Source organism: Lytechinus variegatus, chromosome 5 (assembly GCF_018143015.1).
Source record: "Lytechinus variegatus isolate NC3 chromosome 5, Lvar_3.0, whole genome shotgun sequence".
NCBI classification, from domain to species: Eukaryota; Metazoa; Echinodermata; class Echinoidea; order Temnopleuroida; family Toxopneustidae; genus Lytechinus; species Lytechinus variegatus.
Window position 1 is genome coordinate 6,267,959 of NC_054744.1, and position 22,819 is coordinate 6,290,777.

A 22,819-nucleotide genomic window follows, 5' to 3' on the forward strand; every position below is an offset into this window, starting at 1 on the left:
AACTGTTATACTTCTTGACCATTTTTTTGTGATAAGGTATAGCAGATATTGCACTTTTTAGGCCGCGATATGTGATTTGCGAAAATTCAGTGACCCCCGCCAAATGAGTTTTTTGGTATCGGCTTTCTTCAAATTGTTTTTGCTCACTCATGCGTGAATGAGGAATAATCTGAGTAATATCAGATGAAGGAGGAGATACTTTACATTGGTAGGTCATTAAATTGTCTATTGTATTTTCCCTCCTAGGAGCCCCTATATAAGAGGCAGACGAAGAGTACATACGGTAGTACCGGTCCCGGGATACCGGTACCGAAATGTTTCTGTTTTCGAGCTGATCCACGTACGAGACGAATTGTGTAGGTTCATCGGATCGGAACGACGATATCTCAAGATAGATATCTCGCTCGTGAAAGATGCTTACCGTATGAGTTGGATTTGTTGGAGTGATGCTGTGATGTGAGTTGAATTGTATTGAAGCAGTATGTAGTTTCTGCAATATGCCTTGCCTTTAAATGAATTTTTGAGAATCATTTCATAGTTAAACTCAACGTTAGAAGTTAGAACTGCGTTTTGATGCGCTGAGCAAACATCATACCACTCACACATTGACAATGCTGAAATCGATGAACGGAATTCGAATCGGAATCTTGCGAACCACCCCTGCCGCCCAGCCAGGCACGCATTTGTCTTGTCTTGGCCTGACGTTGAAGTTGGCTTTGCTTCAAATTCAATCATTCATGTGAACTGAGTCTGAGATCTAGCTGTTGAGCAAGTGAGTATCACACTGTGTCCTAGACCAAAAGCTTCAGTCTCTGTATTTTGGTTGTTCCGCTGAACTGCGTTGGCTCCAGCTCCACTCACCATACATGATCATTTTATTACATAGGCCTAGCCCTAGCCTAGGCCTACATGTAGCTATATTACATGATTGTTTTTTTTTTAAAATACAGACAAATTATACATCACTTGAAAGGTTTTTTCAAGACAAATTCAATGGTGAAGACCAAATTACAATTGGAGCACCATAACTGAAGATATGGCCTCTTAAAGGGACACTATACGCGGAACTTTTCTGCCACCCAAGACAAGTACGGCATACGGTACCCAGTTGTTGTGTATCCGGACGGGTTGTGTGTCCGGACGATCAATTTTAGAATGTCTTTGGAAAAAAATTACAAGCGAAGTTTCATCAATTATTAGTACAAAATGTTAGGAAATATTATAAAGAACAAAACAGAAAATTATTAGAAGTAATGAATTCACATTTTTAGTGTAATCCACAGACAAAAAAGAAGGCTTCAAAAAGATAAAGTGTCCGGACACCCGACCCCCCATCCTACCCATTGGGTGGCAGATCTACAGGTACTTGTAGATCTAAGAAACTTCCATCCTTTTTTTTCATGTAGGTTACTAAGTTAATTTGACTAAAATGCAACACAAGATCAAGATGTATGAATTCATATTTCTCTTATTCAAACAGCTTCTATTTGTGAATATATAGTATACAAGAAGAAAGATAACAAATTAGAATAAGACAAGAGAAGTGCATGGGATGCTTTGCGTTGTTAAAAAAATTAATCAACTCTTGGGGATCTCATTCCTCAACAGACTTTAATCAGAAAATAAAAATGAATGTCCCACTATACTTCCCGGTATCTGTAAGATTTATATCATTCAAAAGTAGAAAATTAAGTTTGTCAAGTAAATTTTTTTTTCTTTCTGTTTGTCCATGTTCACTCTGTATTCTGTATAATTACCATGATGTCTCAAACTTGTTTGCAGATCCGAGAATGCGAGATCAGACAGCTGGAGCTGCAACAGTAGCTAGAAATGTACTCCACTGCTTAGAATTATAGAATATATTAACATTAAATATATTGGAATATATAAAGTTAAAAAGCAAGTCTCTGACATTATCTGAATTTCTACTACATTTAAAATCACATTTACAAAATAATCTCCCTCCTAGTAAACATAATAAAACAGGGACCCATTATTGTGTACATCATGTGAATTGATGAGACAGCTTATTGATATGATGACACAAAACAACAGAATATAGATATAGTCATGTATCTATTCATTTTAATACCAGTACCAGGCAGCAGTCAATGCATGGTCTGCGCCTGTACACCATGAAAAAAAAATGAGACTGGAATTAAACATGCTTTAATTCCCGCCTGTTTTTTTTTTTCTTGAAATATTAAGTTGAAATTATCATTAATTTATCATCAATACACATAATTCATGCAGAAATCAAATGCACAACTTATCACCTACAACTAATTTCAATGGGTTTAACAATAACATACATGCATCAAGTACCACACCCACGGCCACCACGCCCACTCACTCCTTTCGGTCAGCCATGGCACCAAAATCACACTCTAGGCGGCACAACATGGGCTTGCATTCGCCTCTTGCGCAGCTATGCGACACATTCTTATATATCAAAATTAGATTTTCTGATACAAATACACTTCAAAGAATTAATTTATATCTGATATTTGACTGTTCCCTGGGAAATTTTCTGTTTATACGGCTTTGAAGTAAGAAAATAGAAACATGATTTACCTTAAGTGTCCAAAAAACTCCTTTTTGTAACGAAAAACATTGCCGACATTGAACTGAAATCGTCACTAACTTGTAGAAGAAAGTCTGCCGATTTTAATGATACATAACACATGGTTATTTGATGCCCCTAGAGGGTGTCAACAAGTAAAAGTAACTTGCAAGATTAACCCGGTTCTGGAGTCATATTTCCAAAATGGCGACTTCCATCGTGTGACGACGGACAGGTGGTGCTCTCGAAAACGGCCTTAAAAACAACATTTTGGCGATGCAAATGTGAGTAAATTGACTAGAAATAAGAAGTTTAGATATAATAGAAAAAGATCGTAACATTTTATGAAAAAAGGATTTGAAATGTTGATACACTGGCTCAATGAATTTTGCCCATTTTGTGTGTTGGCAGAATAGGAAATGTGTTAAACGCGAACCCGTTGCGATCGCTACTACATGAATGGGGATTACAGTAAAATGTCAGAAATTGTTGAATAAATCCCCAGAAACGTCTGTCCTGTCTGTGTCCATGTCCTTTCTATTCCTTTCTCCAATTACTTTTTTTAATTTTAAGAATGAAACGAGAATGAAATGAGTTCGGAATGTGAATGGGTTGTGTGAAAACAGAACAAATTAAAGAAAAAGATATATGAAAGTACGGTATAAGAAAATTTGACAATTATGTGGTAACTCCCAATAGGAACGTTACTCAGCAGGACAGCATTTTGCTGGTAATGCCAAGTTAATTGGTATACCAGGCGCGTAAAACCCCAAAACGTCCCCATAAAGAAAAAAAAGAAGGGCAATTCCACAGGTTGGGACAAATCTGTAACGTGAGTAACCGACACATTCCAAAGATTTGCCAGGAGCATAATAGAATTTCCCAAGTTTTGTTTTTATACAAAGGATAGTCAGACTGTGTACTTTGTTGTGATATGGAGATGTTTAGTTCCTATCAATAATAAAGGAGTTACAGCTCCAAGTATGAGTCAAGGTGTCTCCAAATGTAACGTGAGTAACCGTGGAATAGCCCAGCTAAGGAAGAAGAGAGGAGAAAAGGAGAAGGGAAGGGAGGAAAGGGAAGAAAGGTAGCTTTGTGTTTCTTTTCCCCCCTTTTTATTCTTTTTTTCTCAAAAGAGAAACTACTTTATTCTTGCTCTATATTTTTATATGAATTTTGCTTAAATGACAGTATTGAAGTTCTTCATTGTTTCCCCCACCCTTTCTCTTACCCTATTTTTCCACCTCAGCTTTATGTTTTTCTTGTCAATTAAAGTTCAAATGTATATAGGGCATGGATTTAGGGTAAGGTTAGGCCTAAGTATATATGAAGTTATCCTTTTTTTTGATCGTGCAACTTCTGGTCGGGTGGGATTGTTGGGTGGGATTTTTTTGGGGGGGATAACAATAAGCAATTATAGATGGCATGGTTAACTCAAGCCTTTTTTATGTTTTTCTTTATTTTTATAGACTAGTAAATTTTATGTCAGACCAGTAAAAAATGATCAGGTTGGGCTAGTAGAAAAAAAGGGTTAGTGACAGTGTGGAGACCTGAAATAGATCTCTCTTTAGATCCTGACTCGGACCTAGCGTTAACTCAAGTCTAATTATAGTGTTGTTACTGTTCAGACTTTAGTGTGTGTGTGGACGGGGGGGGGGTGTTCAAACTGTTGTCGAGTGATGGAACATAATAAAGCAAGAAAGCAAAGTGACCTGCCAGAAGCTTTTTTCACATTTCAGGCATTGAAATTTAATAGTTTGGTGCTCACTTCAATTAGAATTTTTTTGAACCCTCCCTTTGTCTATAATTAGAACATCATTCCCTATAATATTGTAGGAGAAGCATGTTTAAAATGTTCTCTCTTTAAAAAAGAAAAGAAATTTTAAAAACCTCTTTGAACAAACTCATTTCAGCCTCAAGCTCTAGATCTAGAGCCCTATGCGTGGCCCAATTTCTTGTTCATATACTCTACCATTAGAGAAAACTTCAGACTTTGGCATGAGTTAATTGCCCCTTCATGATCATTCCTGACCTGGAGTATCTTGCAGTATCTATGAAAAGGGAGCAAAAAATTGAAAGCAAAAACCAAATCCCACAAGCGCACATGACCTCATTGCGCATGTACGTAGCCAGCAAGCTATGCGCGTATGTAACCTTCATTTACTGAGCGCAATGAATTGAACCGTATTGTGACGTCACCTCCCAAAGCCGTGCAATGGTACGTCTTGCGTGCAACGGTACGAATGTTTGACATTCAGCCTCCCATTTGCTCGCGTACAACGAGCTAAGTAGGCGTTGTACAATAATTTTTATGCAATGGTGCCCCAGGTCATACATTAGCAGTGGCCTGGTGGCCCAGGGCAACCAAAAAGGAGTAGGGCCACCAAAGTCCTTTAAATATGCCAACACTTGGTTGCCCTGTTGCAGTTTTGATAAATTGTAATGTTTTCTAAAATGTGTTCGGGCCACTAGATTTACTTCGAAAGCCACCAAAATGTGAAATCGATTTTGGTGAACCGATCGGGCCACCAAGAAAAAAAGTTAGTGTGGAGCCGTGCTCTTAAACTTACCATTTATATATGTTGGACATCACTTTACTGTACATTCATTATCATTTTCAGTTATATTCCACCATCAAGCTTGTGAAGGATTCAAGATAAAATTCCAGGAAAGGAAACCTGGCTTGCCAGCTAATATTCATCTTGGATTCAGAAGAGAAGAGAAAACACTAAAAGAAGAGTTCATCATATAGTTTGTCAACTATCATATCCATTCCATTGGCATGAATGCTTTGCAGTTTGGAAAGAACATGATTCGAAGGTAAGATTTCATTTTCTTATTTCTATGCTTCAATAATCTTATTTATTGACGAATTCATGCAGTAGGCCTATGTACACATCAGATATTTATATGGGATGTAAGATTCACAAAAGAGTGAGCAGTTACAGTAATTGTGTTAGAAAAAATATTTGTAAAATTACTGGCCAGACAGTAAGGTATTTTGAACAGGCCTATGTACAAGTTTATATAGGGGTGCAAGATAACAAAGGTATTAGAATAATTTTTTGTCAGTTGGGGATATTATGGAGTTTCAGGACGTAATCATCTCTTTTTATACTCTATTTTTTGTCCTCTCCCCCCCCCCCTTTCCCAATTTCTTTTTCATTAAACTTGTAAAGTCATTGGGGAGATATAGAGATGCCATTTTTTTTCTGCCCTCAATATTATGTTTAAATTGGTTTTAGGGGGTTTTAATGATTTTTTTTCCTTTCTGATTATATCTTTGAAGGCATAATAGCTGCAATCGCAACCACTCAGAAGAACACACCGGTATACAAAGTGACCCTGATACTGATGAGATAGAAGACTGTGGCATGCCACTTTGCACAAAGGTAATTAGACCAAAAGTTTCAGTCTGCTGACCCTCATTTGGTGGTTTCAAGTTCGGTGTTGACCTTTTGGTGTTGGTTTTAGGTCAATTTCAACATGATTTTAACACCAAACATAACATGAAGATGGTCCCGAAGAGTCACTCACTAGTTGTTGAGATGTCAATAGTGTGATCTGGATCTGTTTTACATAATCTGAATAAGTTTTGGAGCTAGGGGAAGCAATCCAAATTTCAACACCAAGGCCAACATCGAACTTGAAATCACCCATTGGCTACACTTATATGGCAGGGATAGTAGTAAAATGTCAGAAATTTTTTTTTTTTTTAAATCCTAGGAAAAGGACAATTCTGTTAAAAAGGTAATGGACATACATGTATGTCATTAGGGAAAGATGATGAAAAATGACGAAAGTTTTTGCAATATTTGATCTATAAACGTCAACATCTGTATTATGATGAATCTTACACTGATAGACTATCTGATAATCGATGCATAGAATATTGTATTTTGTGTATTTGAATTTGGCAAATCCTTGAAACATTAAGCATGTGTGTATGTGTGGTTCCAATTTTCTTTATATATTACTTCACTTAAAAATCTGCTCAAGGCATCATGAACTATAAAACAGAGACTAAAATTCATTTTCAGGGAGGTATGACTCACTGCCTTGGACGTACATGTATAGAATCTCCTCATTTTGAAGCTTTCGTACCCAGGGTCCGACATGTACATGATATATCAAATTTCAACCTCCGTACGTGCATGCATGGTACCAAAGACTGGTTTATGAGCAAGTCATGTCATTTAAAGGAGAATGAAACCATTGGAACAAGATAGCTTGTGTGAAAAACAGAAAAATCAAAGAAACAGATCAACGAAAGTTTGAGAAAAATCTGACAAATAATGAGAAAGTTATGAGCATTTGAATATTGCGATCACTAATGCTATGGAGATAGCAAATTGGCAATGGGACAAAGATGTGTGATGTCACTTGTGAACAACTCTCCCCATTACTTTAGTATATATTTCACTTGAATTGCCTCTTTTATCACATCTATCCGTAGATCATGTGTTCTTTCTACATGAGGGCATGTAATATATATTTTTTAAGAATACATCATGGATAAAGAGTTTGTATCACCATAAGAGATAAGAGATAATGTATTTTTTCCAATGCCCATTTGAAAACTCTAGTTGGTGAAAGAGTTCAACATTGAGACGGCTCGTTACCATGACCTTACGTTGACCCTAGGAGGATCCAGTGACTCTGAGTACCTACGTGATGAGCTCAAGAGGACAAGGAAGAATGCCTTTGATCTAGCCAAGAAAAGTATGCGCAAGTTGCTACCTCACCTCAAAGAGTAAGTGGATGTTGTATTTGATTGTAAAGTTCACCCTGATGAGCTGGTTTTTGTCTCACCTGCGAAGCAAAGTGAGACTATAGGCGCCGCTTTTCCGACGGCGACGGCGTCGGCGTCAACATCAAATCTTAACCTGAGGTTAAGTTTTTGAAATGATGTCATAACTTAGAAAGTATATGGACCTAGTTAATAAAACTTGGCCATAAGGTTAATCAAGTATTACTGAACATCCTATTAGAGTTTCATGTCACATGACCAAGGTCAAAGGTCATTTAGGGTCAATGAACTTAGACCATGTTGGAGGAATCAACATCGAAATCTTAACCTGAGGTTAAGTTTTTGAAATGTCATCATAACTTAGAAAATATATGGACCTAGTTCATGAAACTTGGACATAAGGTTAATCAAGTATCACTGAACATCCTGCATGAGTTTCACGTCACATGACCAAGGTCAAAGGTCATTTAGGGTCAATGAACTTTGGCCGAATTGGGGATATCTGTTGAATTCCCATCATAACTTTGAAAGTTTATGGATCTGATTCATGAAACTTGGACATAATAGTAATCAAGCATCACTGAAAATTTTGTGCAAGTTTCAGGTCTCATGATTAAGGTTAAAGGTCATTTTGGGTCAATGAACTTTGGCCGAATCGGGGGTATCTGTTGAATTACCATCATAACTTTGAAAGTTTATTGGTCTAGTTCATTAAACTTGGACATTAGAGTAATCAAGTATCACTGAACATCCTGTGCGCGTTTCAGGTCACATGACCAAGGTCAAAGGTCAATGAACTTTGGCCGAATTGGGTGTATCAGTTGAATTACCATCATAACTTTGAAAGTTTATGGATCTGATTCACGAAACTTGTACATAAGAGTAATCAAGTATCACTGAACATCCTGTTCGAGTTTCAGGTCACATGATCAAGGTCAAAGGTCATGTAAGGTCAATGAACTTTGGCCATGTTGGGGTTTTTCGTTGAATAACCATCATATCTCTGTAATTTTATTGGTCTAGTTCATAAAAAAGGGAAATAAGAGTAACCATGTATCACTGAACATCTTGTGCGAGTTAGAGTAGTATTCAAAGTGAGCACTGCTGCTATATTGAACCGCGTGATGCAGGTGAGACGGCCAGAGGCATTCCACTTGTTAAAGAGAAATGCCGGTAGTTGCAGTAAACACTGATTTCACGAGAAAGTCTGTAAAACCAGGCTTAATTGTCAGTATATCATCGAGGATCTAGATCTGGTACAGTTACATAAACTGAACTTTGTGAAATCTTGAAATCTACGCTGAAAAAGTTCACACTGAAGATCACAAACACAGATAGGCACACGTGGGACAGTATATTATTATTGCTGGAATAAAGACCCAACGGAAGTGACCGAATCCGAGCTTATTTTGCTTATTTCTCAGCAATTACACAATTTCTCCCAGAATCCTTTGGCACATATTTTTTACTCATACAAACAGACACTTGGGTGGTCATATTAGATTCTGTAAAAAGTCATTTTGAGATCGTTACCAAAACTGGAATTTATCTTTAAGAGGAGCAGAAGAATTAGAGAAAAGTGTTGAAGGTTTGATTGAAATCCATCAGAGGATGAAAAAACATGATTCTTTATTATCAATCTTAATTTTGTCTTCATTCATTTTATTTTCATTTACTTATGTTGTCTTAATCTGTTATTATTTTTACTTAATCAATTTTTTTTCTTAATTTTGTGACTTCAGAGATGATCAGCTTTTCCATTCATTGTGTGATTTAGATTACCCAAAATGCCAGTTTTTTTCAAAAATTGAAAATTGATTTGATTTGTATGGTGGATATATCCTCAGGTAAATCATTTCATACCCCATTACCAGTATATTACAATTATATTTGTGAAATACCATTGCGATTTGGAATTTATGGAATATATATATTACATTACATGTGGAGCACTGTGGCCCAGTGGAATAGTCTCCGGACTTTGAAACAGGGCCATGGGTTCAAATCCCAGCCAGAAATTTATCCACATTATGCTGCACTTAACCCAGCTGAGGTGAATGGGTACCTGGCAGATATTTATTACCTTGAAATGCTGAGCGCTGGAAGCTAGCTGCTTGAGCTACAGCTGGGGTAATAATATCCAAGTCCTTTGGAAGCGCATGGAGACGTTTTTCATAATGTGCTATGCGCTATACAAGAACTGACATATGATGCAGCACGCCGTACACCACGGTACCGTAGTACCCCGGGGTACGGCGTTGTGCAGCGCCATCTCGTGTTGTAATAGTGTACAGTTACATTGTTGTCATGGTGATCACGGTCGTACGATCGGTGCGACAATCATGACAATGAGTTGGGACAATGATCTCAACGCCTATTTCCTTTCTTTGATACAATCTAATGCCAATAATAGTGAACACATTATGTGATACTTAAGAATTTAAGTATACTTTTCGACAGCTATCTTACACAAAAGATTAGCTTATAGTCCCAAAACTCGCCCTGGTACACGCGGTGGGGGTGGTGTAGGCTTATTACTCGTCCATCACAGGCATAGCGCAGTGCATGTGCAGCGCATTTGCAATGGAATCGCATGAATTTCCAAAAGTGAAGATAGCCATTAGTTATCAAAGTTATCATTTGCATGCATTAATTGTTACATAAGATCACTAAAAACAAAACAAAAATCTGTACAAGACATTAAAATATTCTCGTACACATTTTTTGGTAACCCAGGGTACAGCGCAAAAAATAAAATGAATAATTCAACAAAATGGCAGATTATTATTTGGTACCCCAGGGTACCAAATACTGCAACGTATGAGGAGGTTTCTCCTATACCATGTAATATAAATTCTGTATGGATGATTTTGACATTTATAAATTGTGATTAATCCCAAACTGCACTCCATGGTGATATTGATGTTAATCTTTACTTTTATGCATGTATTCTGATGATTTGCATTTCCAGTAAATTTGACTTCAAGGCAGAGCGTAGCGAGTATGAGAGACTGTGGAACATGTTTTCAGCTTGCCTGGAGGTTTTTGAAGGTCACATGAGAAAGTCGCTGGAGCTGGTGAAATCATTCCCCATCCATGCAGGTGGGCAAACAAGAAAATAAGTCAGTCTGGTTATTATGTATACCATGTATAGTTTTAGAGTTAGCTCACATTTTGCTGTGTGTTTAATTAACCTAAACACCAAACTAACTTTAATGGTGTCACCTATAAATGGCTGTTGACATTACTGTTTGAAACTTGATCTTGACACCTATCACCTCCATGTATAAAAGTGTTTAGTAACACTTGTCTAGTAGAATCACTTTACGTTAGTGTTATTTGCTTAATCATAACACCAAACTAACACCTTACACCTGGTAACAAGGGTCGGGTGTAATTGAATTAATTATTATTTCTAATATTGCTGTGTTGTACTAGTTGAATTACTAAACACCATACTAACTTTTGCACCGGGTAACCAAATTGTAATGGATCACTCAAAGCAACTCCTTAAAGAAGATGTAATTTGGTAATTTTACTTGACTAACATTGCTGCTAGATACAGACCGTTAAAATCAAAGCAACATCTTACACCGGAATGAAAAGTGTTGATTTACATTGGTGTGAGTGATCCTCATGCCATGATTAACATTGAGGTGTTTGACTCCCAAACACTAACTCCTTACCCCAGAAGCACAGGTATTCTAGAATCACCTGGTGCTTCAAACATTGCTTATAATGCTATCTACTAACACCAAACTAACTTCTTACACCAGGTAACAAGGTGTTGATTAACACTGGTGTAATGGAACCTCTGGGGGTTGATAACATTCCTGTGAATGTGGAGAATCTTGATATTCCCTGTGTTGATAAGATGGTACTGGAGAGAGAAGATACCAGATTATTGGAGAGGTAATGTGACATAACTAATACTTGATTTCACAAGATTAAAGGGGAAGTTCACCCTGACAAAAGTTTATTGTAAAAATAGCAGAAAAAATGATAAAAAATATTGCCGAAGGTTTGAGAAAAATTCATCAAATAATTAAAAAGTTATTAGAATTTCAATTATTTGATTTGTGACGTCATATGCGAGCAGCATTCCTACATAGCGAATGTTAAAAAATCAATGAAATGTCATTTTCTCAGAAAATTGAAAATGGTTTTCACTGTAACTTTTGTATATCAATAGACAAATCATTTCACACCCGATCATGAAAAGAAAACAAAATTAAGTCATCAGGAACCATACAAAATTTGAAATTCATACATTTTATATTACATAACACATGGGGCAGCTGCTCGTTTATGACGTCACAAATCCAAAATTTTGAACTCTAATAACTTTCTTACTCTTTGACGGATTTTCCTCAAACCTTCACCAATATTTTAAAATATTTTTTCTGCTATTTTTACAACAAAGTTTTCTTCAGGGTGAACTTGCCCTTTAAGGAGCTTTAAACCATGAAGGGAGTACAAACCGTGGATTATGCAGACTGTGTGTACATAATGATATGATATTGACTGGCCTTGAGGGGAACATCAAATATATTGCCCACAAGAGGAATCAAGAGCCAATCGGTGTGTTGGCTCAGTTGGTAGAACATCCGTCTCACAACCGGGAGGTCAGGGGTTCAAACCCCAGCTGCGTCGGACCAAAAGACGTGAAAAGATGGGAGTTGCTGCTACCCTGTTTGGTGTTCAACGATTAAAGCGGCTGCTGGGCCCCCGATCAGTTGGGCAAAGCAAATTTTTTTAGTATTTTATTTCATGTCTATTTCGAACAATAAAATATGGATTCTCATCTGTTCTTTTTTCATATTGGCCCAAGTCTTTAGACGAGGGCAATATGGTTCTTTTAGGGCAATTTATTTGATGTTCCCCGAAAAAAAGTGGCAGTCAATATTTCTATTATCAGCCCTTCCATGAAAACATGCCTGGAACTGTTTCACCGGAATAATTCAAATGTTTAAAATTGTAACTTTGTTATCCGATTTTGATGAAATTTTCAGCATTTTAATCTGTGAATTATACTCTTTTTCTTTAGATATAAATATTTTCAGCCCAGGGTATCTCTTTAACTTCATACTTAAATTGGAGTGAGGATTGAAATATTTGAAGTGCGATATTATGAGAAATCTATGTTCATGTTGTCCATGACCATGTATCTCCTAATTGAAACCTCTCATGTGTATTTAGGTCTAATAGATAAAATTATTATTTGGAACATCACATAAGTTATTTCTTTCTTGCTTCTTTCCCTACTTATTTTGCATGATCTATCAGTGTCACTGTACAGACCATAGAGGTTTTTTAATCTTTCAAGTTCATTTTGATTTCTACCTGAAGTTCTACTTGCTTATACTGATGAAGTAAAGCACTGCTTTTGTTCATTTTCATACTTGCATAGTAATGATATTATTGATGATGATGATTTCGAAGTTTCTATGATGATGATAATGATGATGATTATGATTATAATAAGGATAATAATAATAATAAAAATGATAATAAATAATGATTATAATAATAATAATGATGATGAATAATTGGTTCATTTTAAGTTTACTTCTTATATTGATGTCCATTGTCCATCATCTCTTTTCACCCCCAGGGATATCCTTGAGTTGCGTAACCTGATGTCTGAGATGCACCGTCGCGTTGACATCAAACCATGGACCATCCAGCCTCCCAGTGATTATAAACTGGACACCAAGTCTCAGACCTCACTCAACAGTGAAACAGCCTCCTCGACGGGCTTTGTAAGTGAAATGCTTGAACAGTGCTATTTTGAGACATTATTGCCCCAGTGTTTGTATTGACCAAAGGCAATAAAGGCGATGGGGATTGGCCTGTTCAATACATGTTTTAAGACACCTCTTTCTGTCTTGCTGGCAGGTGACACAACATTTGCTCTTGCAACAATTGCTCTTGCAACTATTGCTCTGGGCTTATTCTTGTCTAAGATGTACGGTAAGGGTTGCAATAGCGTTTTACATTAGGTTTAGGGTAGGGTATAGTGTTCAACTCAGGGTTGAAGTTGGCCATTCCAATAGTTTGTGGAATTTAGAGTGGAGCAATTATCGCCAGAGCAAGTGCCATTGAACCGCTTGCATAGCAGAGTGAGACTTAATTCAATTCAATTTTTTCAATTCAATTCAATTCATTTTATTCAATCATTTAAAGACACCGGAATTGTCATAACTTTGAAAGTATATGGATCTATTCCATAAAACTTGGACATAAGAGTAATAAAGTATCATTGAATATCCTGCTTAATTTTCAGGTCACTTGAACAAGATCAATAAACTTTGGCCATATTGGGGGTATTTGTTGAATTGCCATCATAACTGAAAGTTTATGGTTTAGTTCCTGAAATGTGGACTTAAGGGTAATCAAGTATCACTGATTGTCTGGCACAAGTCTTCGGTCACATGATCAAGGTCAAATGTCATTTAGGGTCAATGAACATCGTATTTTATTATCATGTGAATGTTTTTTGGGGGGATGAATGACTATTCTATAGTCGTTTTCAAAGTCAGCACTGGTGTTATATTGAATCGCATAATGCAGGCAAGACTGCGATAAGGCTACACTTGTTTGGTTATTTTTACACAAAAAATTTTGGATAGATTATGTGTTGAAAAGTATACTTGCATGGAATTTAGAATGAATAATGTTTTTGTACTTATTTTACTAGTTTATTTTTTCTTCTATTAGATAAAAAAACTTCAAATTCCAAATTCATCTTTTTTTCTTCCAATCTACTTTTCCCCTCACTGTAAGTCTTTCTCTCAATCTCTCTCTCTCTCAAAATTCATTGTTTGAAATCATCAGTTTATAACTTCAAAACTGTGTATACTTTAAATGATTTAAAGGAAATCACATTCATTATAAAAAAAAATATATTGAAACTTTTTTAATGTTTCAAGACGTTAGAACACATTTTAAAAAAGAAATAGGAACATGACATTCGAACATGTCATATCCCCTGTAACTCTAATTCGAGTTTATTTCTCTCTTCCTGTTCCACATAGGATCCCCAGTACGATGCTCGTCAGCGACGTAAGTGTGCCTTTCTGGTGTCCGTGGCCCTGATCACCCTGTTGGCTTTTGCAGCAATCCTCATCATATGCCTGGTTCTCTTAGAAGGGAAGTAAATCAATATCATCGCTGCAGGAGAGCATTTCATGAAAGGTCCCGTCAGATGTTTGATCCAACAAAGTATGTTTTTGATATCCGACAGGTACGGTAGCGACCGTCGTTCATCTGCTTCTCAGCCAATCAAAATCAAGGAAAGCTGACAGCTTGTCAGGTGACAACTATTGAGTGAGTGAAATGCTAACCTGGTAGAATGGTGTCTGTTGGTATACTGCATAACCTTGATGTCTTTGATGAAAAATTTTCAGGTGAGGGCGGAAGGGGGGGGGGTCACAAAGTCGCTAAAGGCATGTTCGAGTTAAGTAAATCTAGACACGATAGATCTATTTAACTGCAAGAAATCTATTTATACCTTATTTGTGCTTTGAATGTGTTCTTTGCTCTTGACTTGAGTTTTCTGATTACAAAGTGGAAGATGAGATTGGGGATGTCGTCTTCATTTTAGTCCTGAGTAATGTGAGAATAATCAAGTGTAGTGTTGGGTTTTGGAGTTGCTCAATGAGCTGTTTAAAAATCTCATTGGCATCAGTTTTCCTGGGGAGTAGATTATTATTTGCTGACCCCAGACTTTGTCAAAAGGCATTAGAAATACCTGTAGTGTAATAGAGAAATTTGAGGGGGGGGGAAGCGAACTTGATATACAACCAAGAAATGTTTCAGCCAAGCCTGCTTAAATTCAAATTTGTTGAAATGTTGGACCTCAAGAAAAGAGTAATTTGACCCAGGTGAAAGTTATGCTTGGCCATATTAGAATGCTGTACAGTGCCATTAAAAAAGTGTTCCAGAATTCTTCATGAGATGTCACCGAGAGGCAAATAAGTTTTTAACCTCAAATGCCTACATCCAAGGCATTTTATTCCACTTTCCTTAGCCTGGGCAAGGTTATTAAGCTGTTTACAGATGGGCTCTCGACTACATCTGAGGGGAACGAATATGGCAATACCATAAGGCAATTTCCAGTGGCATTCCATAACATCAGCTGGTCATAAATCTGGTTTTAATCTGGGCGATTTACTAAATGGTGACATATCCCCCATGAAAACGGACATTAAAATGCCTTTAAATGCAGATTTTCAAGGAAGCTATTTTCATATAGAGGTATTGGTTCCATGACGTATGCTCCACTATAACAGGGACTCAGTTTTAAGGCGAGTGAGAGTGATCGCTCCCTACTGCTCGCCTTAATCCATTTCAGATAGAGCAAACTATCGCTTGCCTCAGCGAATTAGAATTATTTTGTGACATGAAATAATAATTGCAAAAATGATGATAATAATAATACATGAGATTTGTATAATGCACTTTCCATCTTGATTAGATGCTCAAGGTGCTTCAGACCAGAACAACAAAAACTATTTACATTTAATAGATGTCTGAGGAGAGTCACCCCCTTTGCACGTTAGAACCCACAGAACTATTTGTATAAGAGTAGGGGGAAACCCCGGTGTAGTGGTCCACCTGCATTCCCCCCAATCAGATATATCGGGAGGAGAGACCTGCGGGTCATAGTGATTCAGTTCGCTTTTCGCCTCCCAGGCACAGGTGAAGCCCAACAAATAATAATACCGGTAATAATAATAATAACAATAAATCAATGTCTATCAAAAAACACTTATACAGATATGTTTTCAGGTTGCCCTTGAAGGTGGTCACTGAAAAAATGCAGAAAATCCGGCAATATCATACACATTTGTATTGTTTGTACAACTTATTCCTTGTACAACCTCTATTCTTTAAACCTGAATGTAGAACAAGAGTGTCGGTCAATCTCTACCGCTCCCCTTGAAACTTTTAGGAGAGCTTTTTTATAACTCCCCTAATAATTATGAAACTGGGTCCCTGCTATAAATTCCACACACAAATTGAATATCCAACTTCAACCCTGTATTTACAGGACAAGTCCACCCCAACAAAAACTTGATTTGAATAAAAAGAGAAAAATTCAACAAGCATAACACTGAAAATTTCATCAAAATCGGATGTAAAATAAGAAAGTTATGACATTTCAAAATTTCGCTTCATTTCACAAAAACAGTTATATGAACGAGCCAGCTACATCCAAATGAGAGAGTTGATGATGTCATTCACTCACTATTTCTTTTGTTTTTTATTGTTTGAAATATGAAATATTTTGATTTTCTCATCATTGTCATGTGAAATGAAGTTTCATTCCTCCCTGAACACGTGGAATTCCATTATTTTAATATTTTGTGCTTCAGGCAAGGAGGTCCTAATCGTCAAATTCGTAAAAATTGAAATATTGTATAATTCAAACAATACAAAACAAAAGAAATAGTGAGTGAGTGAGTGACATCATCAACTCTCTCATTTGGATGTAACTGGCTCGTTCATATAACTATTTTGTTAAAAATAAGCGAAACTTTGAAATGTCATAACTTTCTTATTTTACATCCGATTTTGATGAAATCTTCAGCATTGTGCTTGTCTGATTTTTCTCTATTGATTCAAATCAACATTTTTCTGAGGTGGACTTTACCTTTAACACTATACCCTATCCTGGACCTAACGTAAGACCCTATTGCAACCCTAACCCTATATCTTCGACAAAATAGAGCCCGGAGCAATTGTCGCCGGACCAAACGTCTTGTCACCGTATTGTTAGCCAAGGTTAAAGGACGTGCCCCCCACCCTGTCTCCTTGAATCAGGGTTCCCACATTCATGGAAAATCCTGGAAAAATTTGTGGTCCTGGAAAGTCGGGGAATTCAGACAATTTGTGAAAAGTCATGGAATTGCATTTACCTCTTGGCTATGGCAGCTTTCCCGTTTGTAGTGTCTCGCAACTCTCATACTCTGTGATCATACTCTGCTATTATAATTGGTGTTCATGATTTCCATTTTTCCCAGTTTTGTGACATCCTAAATTCTACATAACTCCCGGGACGTCACGGGAAGTCTTGGAAAGCAGCAATTTAGTGATGGAAAAGTCATGGAATTCTGTTTTCAAATTTCTGTGGGAACCCTGTTGAACAAACAATCTTAATTGTACTATGCTCACATTGCTCAGTATTCTCATCACTCTTTTGTTTTGTACTACCTCTTTTTCTTCTTCTTCCTAAGTGAGAACATGATTTGCTTTCAACATTTTAAAAGAGTCATTATCTTGAGCTAATTGATTGATTGATTTTAATGTGCTTTAAGTCTTTCTGTTCACAGCTGCTTTGAGTTTGTGATCATGCAGGCATGGGCATTTTATTTATTTAAAAAAAATCATGTTTATGTGATATTCTCATCTTATATCTGATTATGTTGAATGGTTTTATAACTTTCTTTCTTTGAGAGTATTTAACAACTTGATATGCAAAATCATATGTATTCTTGTATAAAGGTCAGTGTGTAGAGTTTGTGAAATATTGTTATGTGTTTAAAGTATGCCAGTGTAAATATTAAAGAGTAGTTTATTTTATTTCATCTGCATTCCAATTAGATTACTCTAGAGATAAACAGCTTAGTGTATTTTTATTTATGTGTTAACTTGATGTGTCACAAAGAAATGGCACTGCAGTTTTGTTATAATTCAAGCAGTACTGTTTAAAAAACATTTTGATTGTTATGTGTACATGTGAGAAAAATATTCTATTTAGGTAGTATCACACAAAATTACTCTAATATTGGCGTACTTAATTCTTTATTTATGCACTTGAATTGGAACTACTTTTTTATTCTAAAACAAAAGTTTAAAATTTAAGATTAAGATAGTAGATAAAATGATTGTGATGTTCAAACCCATTTGAAGTCAAATGAGAATCCAAAGTGTTGATTATACCATTTTATCATAAAAGCAAAACAACAAAGCAGAAGGATACAGCTGGTCTGACCCTTTGGTGTTGTTGAGAATTTTAAAAAAATTGTGATTTTTTTTTTCAAGCTTTTGATATTAATTCAAAAATTTATGACTGAATTGGTGTGAACAAATTGCGATAATCAACTTCATTACATGTATTTACTTAAATATGAGGCTTAGCTATGGGAAAGTAGATGATTTGGATATTAAACTACCCTTTTATCAGATGAAATGAAAATTACAATTGTGCTATAAATTTCTAAAATAGGGGAGTATCATTTGATCAAATCTGGTTCACAAAAAGATTAAGTACAAATGAATTTTGTATAATTTATTGTCTCTTCAATGTGTAGAGCAAAAAGGACTTCGTTTGATGTGACTTGTATACGTACATGTTGCTCTGTGCACATAATCTGTCTACATAAGTACTCGTATTTGTTGAAAATAACACTTGATTCATCCTCATTTTAAATCATTCTCGTGAAATTATGACAATATGGTATATATTGGTCTCATGCAAATTTCATATTCTTTGTGCTCAACCCTTAACTTTGATTTCATTGAATGTAGCTTACATGTACATAATACACGGACAAAAGTTATTTTTCAATCATCATACAACAATATTTGATTTTTTTTTGCTATTATTAATATTGATGCTCTATCATACATGTAGTATTATTGATGCTTATCAATCAATTGTGCCTTTAAAAAGTGATTTATTGACTATACGAGTGTTTGTGATCACCTTGACTTGTTATTGATGTCTATTTTGCACAAAATCTTCATGTATACAAACTAGGGGTAGAATACACTGTACAGTGAAATTTTTAGCCAATGGTATGTCTTGCGACATATAAAATTGAATTTGGATTAATCTATTGATGTTAATTTAGTGTCTTGTGTAGAGCATTATAAGAAGTCATCCTTGATGCCATATTTTTTTTCTTCTCAAAAGCAGAAAACACGGTAGGAGCACATTACTAATGGTTTGATGAAAATTGAAGAATGACAGAGTAAAAAGTTTTGTAAAAAAAAATCAAATCAACATGTGTGACATCACAAGTTATTCTCCTATTATGTCATGAATCATACGAAATCAGGGGGGTGTTTCACAAAGGGCAATTCCATAAAATAATCAACCTTTTTGTACGTCCGACCACCATTTTTCTCAAGTTTTACTTCACTTCATAAACTGACCAAGTCATGGTCACTTGAGAGCATTAGAGACTGTCAAAAGAAGAAGAGATCATAGAAAATTTCATGAAGGTCCCACATATAGGGGGTTGGACGTATATATTTTATGGAATCGCCCCAAAGAAAAGCATGACTTGGCGTCGCACTTAAATGCCAACGTGTACAAGATATGCAACGTGCAATCTTATTGATCAATACATAGTAGTGCGCATCCTCTTCTCATGATCTGACCAATGACATTTAGACTTTTAAGTGAGATTCTTAAAGTCATACTTAAAGCTTTGTGAAACACCCCCTGATAACATCTCATCATGAACCATTAAGAAGTGTCAAATTATAAGATTATATCAAATAACTTATGTGGGAGCTGCTCACATTTTACACCACAAAAATTAACATCAAGAATTCATTACCTTTTTGTTCAATTTTGTGGATTTTTGCCTTAATGATGAATGTTTCACTCATTTTTCTGCTTGTAATAAAATTGTATGACATGTATATGATAATATATCAAGATGGACTTTCCTTTAATTCTTTGGAAGATAAATGTCTGTTTCATATTAACACATTCATTGGAAAAAAGATACATAAAATGTAACTATTAGAGATCATAGATGTGATATATGCAGTTTACAAAGTTTAAGTTATATTTGGTATATTTTATTGTGATCTTAGATATAAAGTGTGCGTGAGGTATAATGTTTTGTTTTAAAGATTGTTGTAATTAATGTATTTCATTTATTTATATTTTTTTGAAAAAGTTCAATTTAACAAGAATGTTAAAGACAATTTGACTTCATACGGCAACCCAACCCTTTCAATAATTTTATTGGCATTGTAGCAGAATCTGAATGATTATTTTGGAGTAAACCAGACCAATAATATGGAAGGTTTGAAACAAAAAATAGCGATGTCTAATTTTCAGTGAATTGTAGTGCAATATGCCTGTATCTAAAATGTGTCACCACCAAAATATTATATATTTTTTAGGTTTCCTTTACATATAGGCTCAACAAACTGCCATTGAATTTGGGTAGCTACTCTAGTATGTGAAAAGGATTATTGATGCAAACAGGTTTCTAGTAAATGCTCCTTAATCATACTCTGAAAATCTTATCATTTTATGTGTTTTTTTAATGATAAATGTAAGTCTTGAAATTCCCCATTTATATTGGTTCTTATGGATATCCACTAATTAATAAAACTGGTAGTATGCATGTTACGTTCAGGTTCAAAGTCAGGTTAAACATACACTTTGACTAATGTCTGTTGGTAAGATGTTTGTTTGAATATTGCCATAATAATAATTGAAGTGGGGGGGGGGGGTTATGTTCTTAATCTACCAAGTAATGGGGTTCCCCTTTCTTTTTTTTGGAGGGGGGGGGGTTACCATGTACTAAACCTAATCAACTGTGCTATCATTTGTTGTGTGCTGTTTAACTAACTACCTTTTACTGTTCATTTGTCAAGTGTGCAATATGTTGATGCTTTTGTGATAATTTGATTAAATTTTGTCATGCTTCAGTTAAAAAAAAGATACATGTATTGTCATTTACGGTCATTTTTACTAATGGGATACAGAGAGAGAGAGAGTGAAGCAGCCTGGTGAGATGTGGGGAGAGAAAGATAAAGTGAGAGGGGGAGAAAGAAGAGGGAGAGCGTGAGAGAAGTGAGGGTTGGGAGTGAGGGCGTAGATAAATGGGAGGGGTCATAGACATTGATGTGTTTTTATGTCCAGTTAGGGTTTTATAAATCATTTAAGATATGAAATTATGAAATTTTATTCATCCTAAACTTTTGATTTACAACAATATCTACATTGTAAGATGTATGGTCACTTAATAATTAAGATTTTTTAAGATAGAAAAAGTGTGGGCAAAATGTGTCTTGCTTACTTCTTCTTTAAAGGACAAGTCCACCTCAACAAAAAGTTGATTTGAAAAAAGAAAAATCCAAGAATAACACTGAAAATTTCATAAATATTGGATGTAAAATAAGAATGTTATGACAGTTTAAAATTTTCCTTATTTTCACAAAACAGTTCTATGCACATCCTAGTTGGTATGCAAATGAGGCGACTGATGACATCATTCACTCACTATTTCTTTTTGTATTTTATTAAATAGAATATTTTAATTTCTTCACTCATGGAAAGGGAGTTTTATTTCTCCCTGAACCTGTGGAATTACCATGGTTTTAACATTATGTGGTTCAGTCAAGTTGGTCCTTATTGTCAAATTTGTAAAGATTGAAATATTGCATAATTCAAACAATCATAAAAAGAAATAGGGAGGGACATCAACTGTCGTTTGCATATCGCTGATTACTATTTTGTGATAAAAACCTTTAAAATGTCATAACTTTCTTATTTTACATCCGATTTGGATGAAATTTTCAGTGTTATGTTTGTTGGATTTTTCTCTTTTGATTCAGATAAATATTATTCCGGGGTTGATGTGACCTTTAAAGTATACATGATTAATACCCGATTTCCACTGTTCGATCTGTTACGATTGGCCTTTTTAGCGAAGATTTTTTAGCTGTCCAAACTTTCTTTTACAATCACCATTGTCACAATTGACCTCAAGATCTGATAAGATCCGGCACAATCATAATCAGAGGCGTCGATTATGGGGGGGGGCAGGGGGGCGATCGCCCCACCAATGAAAATATTGGGGGGGGCAAACGTATCATTTTGCCCCCCCCCCAATAATTCCGCATGTGCTAAAAATAAAATAAGATTGTAATGTTACACAGAAATCAGCAAGCGAGATTGAGATACACAACTCGTTCTTCGTCTAAAATCGTGCTCAAAATGTCCACTTTTCAGATTGGAATATCAAAAAATTTCAGCTCGCGCTTCGCGCTTGCATCATTTTTGTAACAAAAACCCATACTTTCCATGATTAAATAGGTGAATATGGTCCCGTTGTTAGTTCTAACCCTCAAAATAACTCCCACTTCGATTTCCAATAATCTTTTGTTGGATATATATATCTTGTTCTTTATTAAAAACGTCCATTAAACTCAATTTTTTTTTCAGATCGAAATATCAAAATTTTCAGCTCGCGCTTCGCGCTCGCATTAATCTGCTGGTGAGATATATATATATGTGTGTGTGTGTATATATACATATATATATATATATGTACACATATATATAGGCATGTGTGTGTGTTTATGTGATCAAGCACCTTTGGAAAATTGATTCATAATTTTGCCCCCCCAATCTGAAAAATGGATCGGCGCCCCTGATTATAATTACCTCATAATTAAGAAAATGGTTTCAAATCTTAGCGCGAATCGTGATAGTGGAAACTAGGGATTAATCACGTTATTTACTT

At 35.7% G+C, this 22,819-nt stretch overlaps 1 protein-coding gene across 3 annotated transcripts; it reads left to right on the top strand.

Moving 5' to 3' along the window:
* Positions 1-356: 356 nt before the first annotated feature.
* LOC121415147 (regulator of G-protein signaling 9-binding protein-like) lies at positions 357-14,955 on the top strand. Of its 3 annotated transcripts, none has more exons than XM_041608280.1 (8): positions 357-456; positions 5,185-5,383; positions 5,853-5,955; positions 7,150-7,316; positions 10,285-10,415; positions 11,090-11,225; positions 12,928-13,075; positions 14,351-14,955. In XM_041608280.1, exons 2-8 carry the CDS (start codon positions 5,346-5,348, stop codon positions 14,471-14,473), a joined length of 846 nt encoding a protein of 281 aa, XP_041464214.1. In that variant the 5' UTR covers positions 357-456; positions 5,185-5,345; the 3' UTR covers positions 14,474-14,955. The 3 variants fall into 3 exon arrangements, with proteins under 3 accessions (XP_041464214.1, XP_041464213.1, XP_041464215.1); XM_041608279.1 differs by having other exon boundaries at positions 367-772; XM_041608281.1 differs by having other exon boundaries at positions 367-772; positions 5,203-5,383.
* The last annotated feature ends 7,864 nt before the right edge of the window (positions 14,956-22,819 follow it).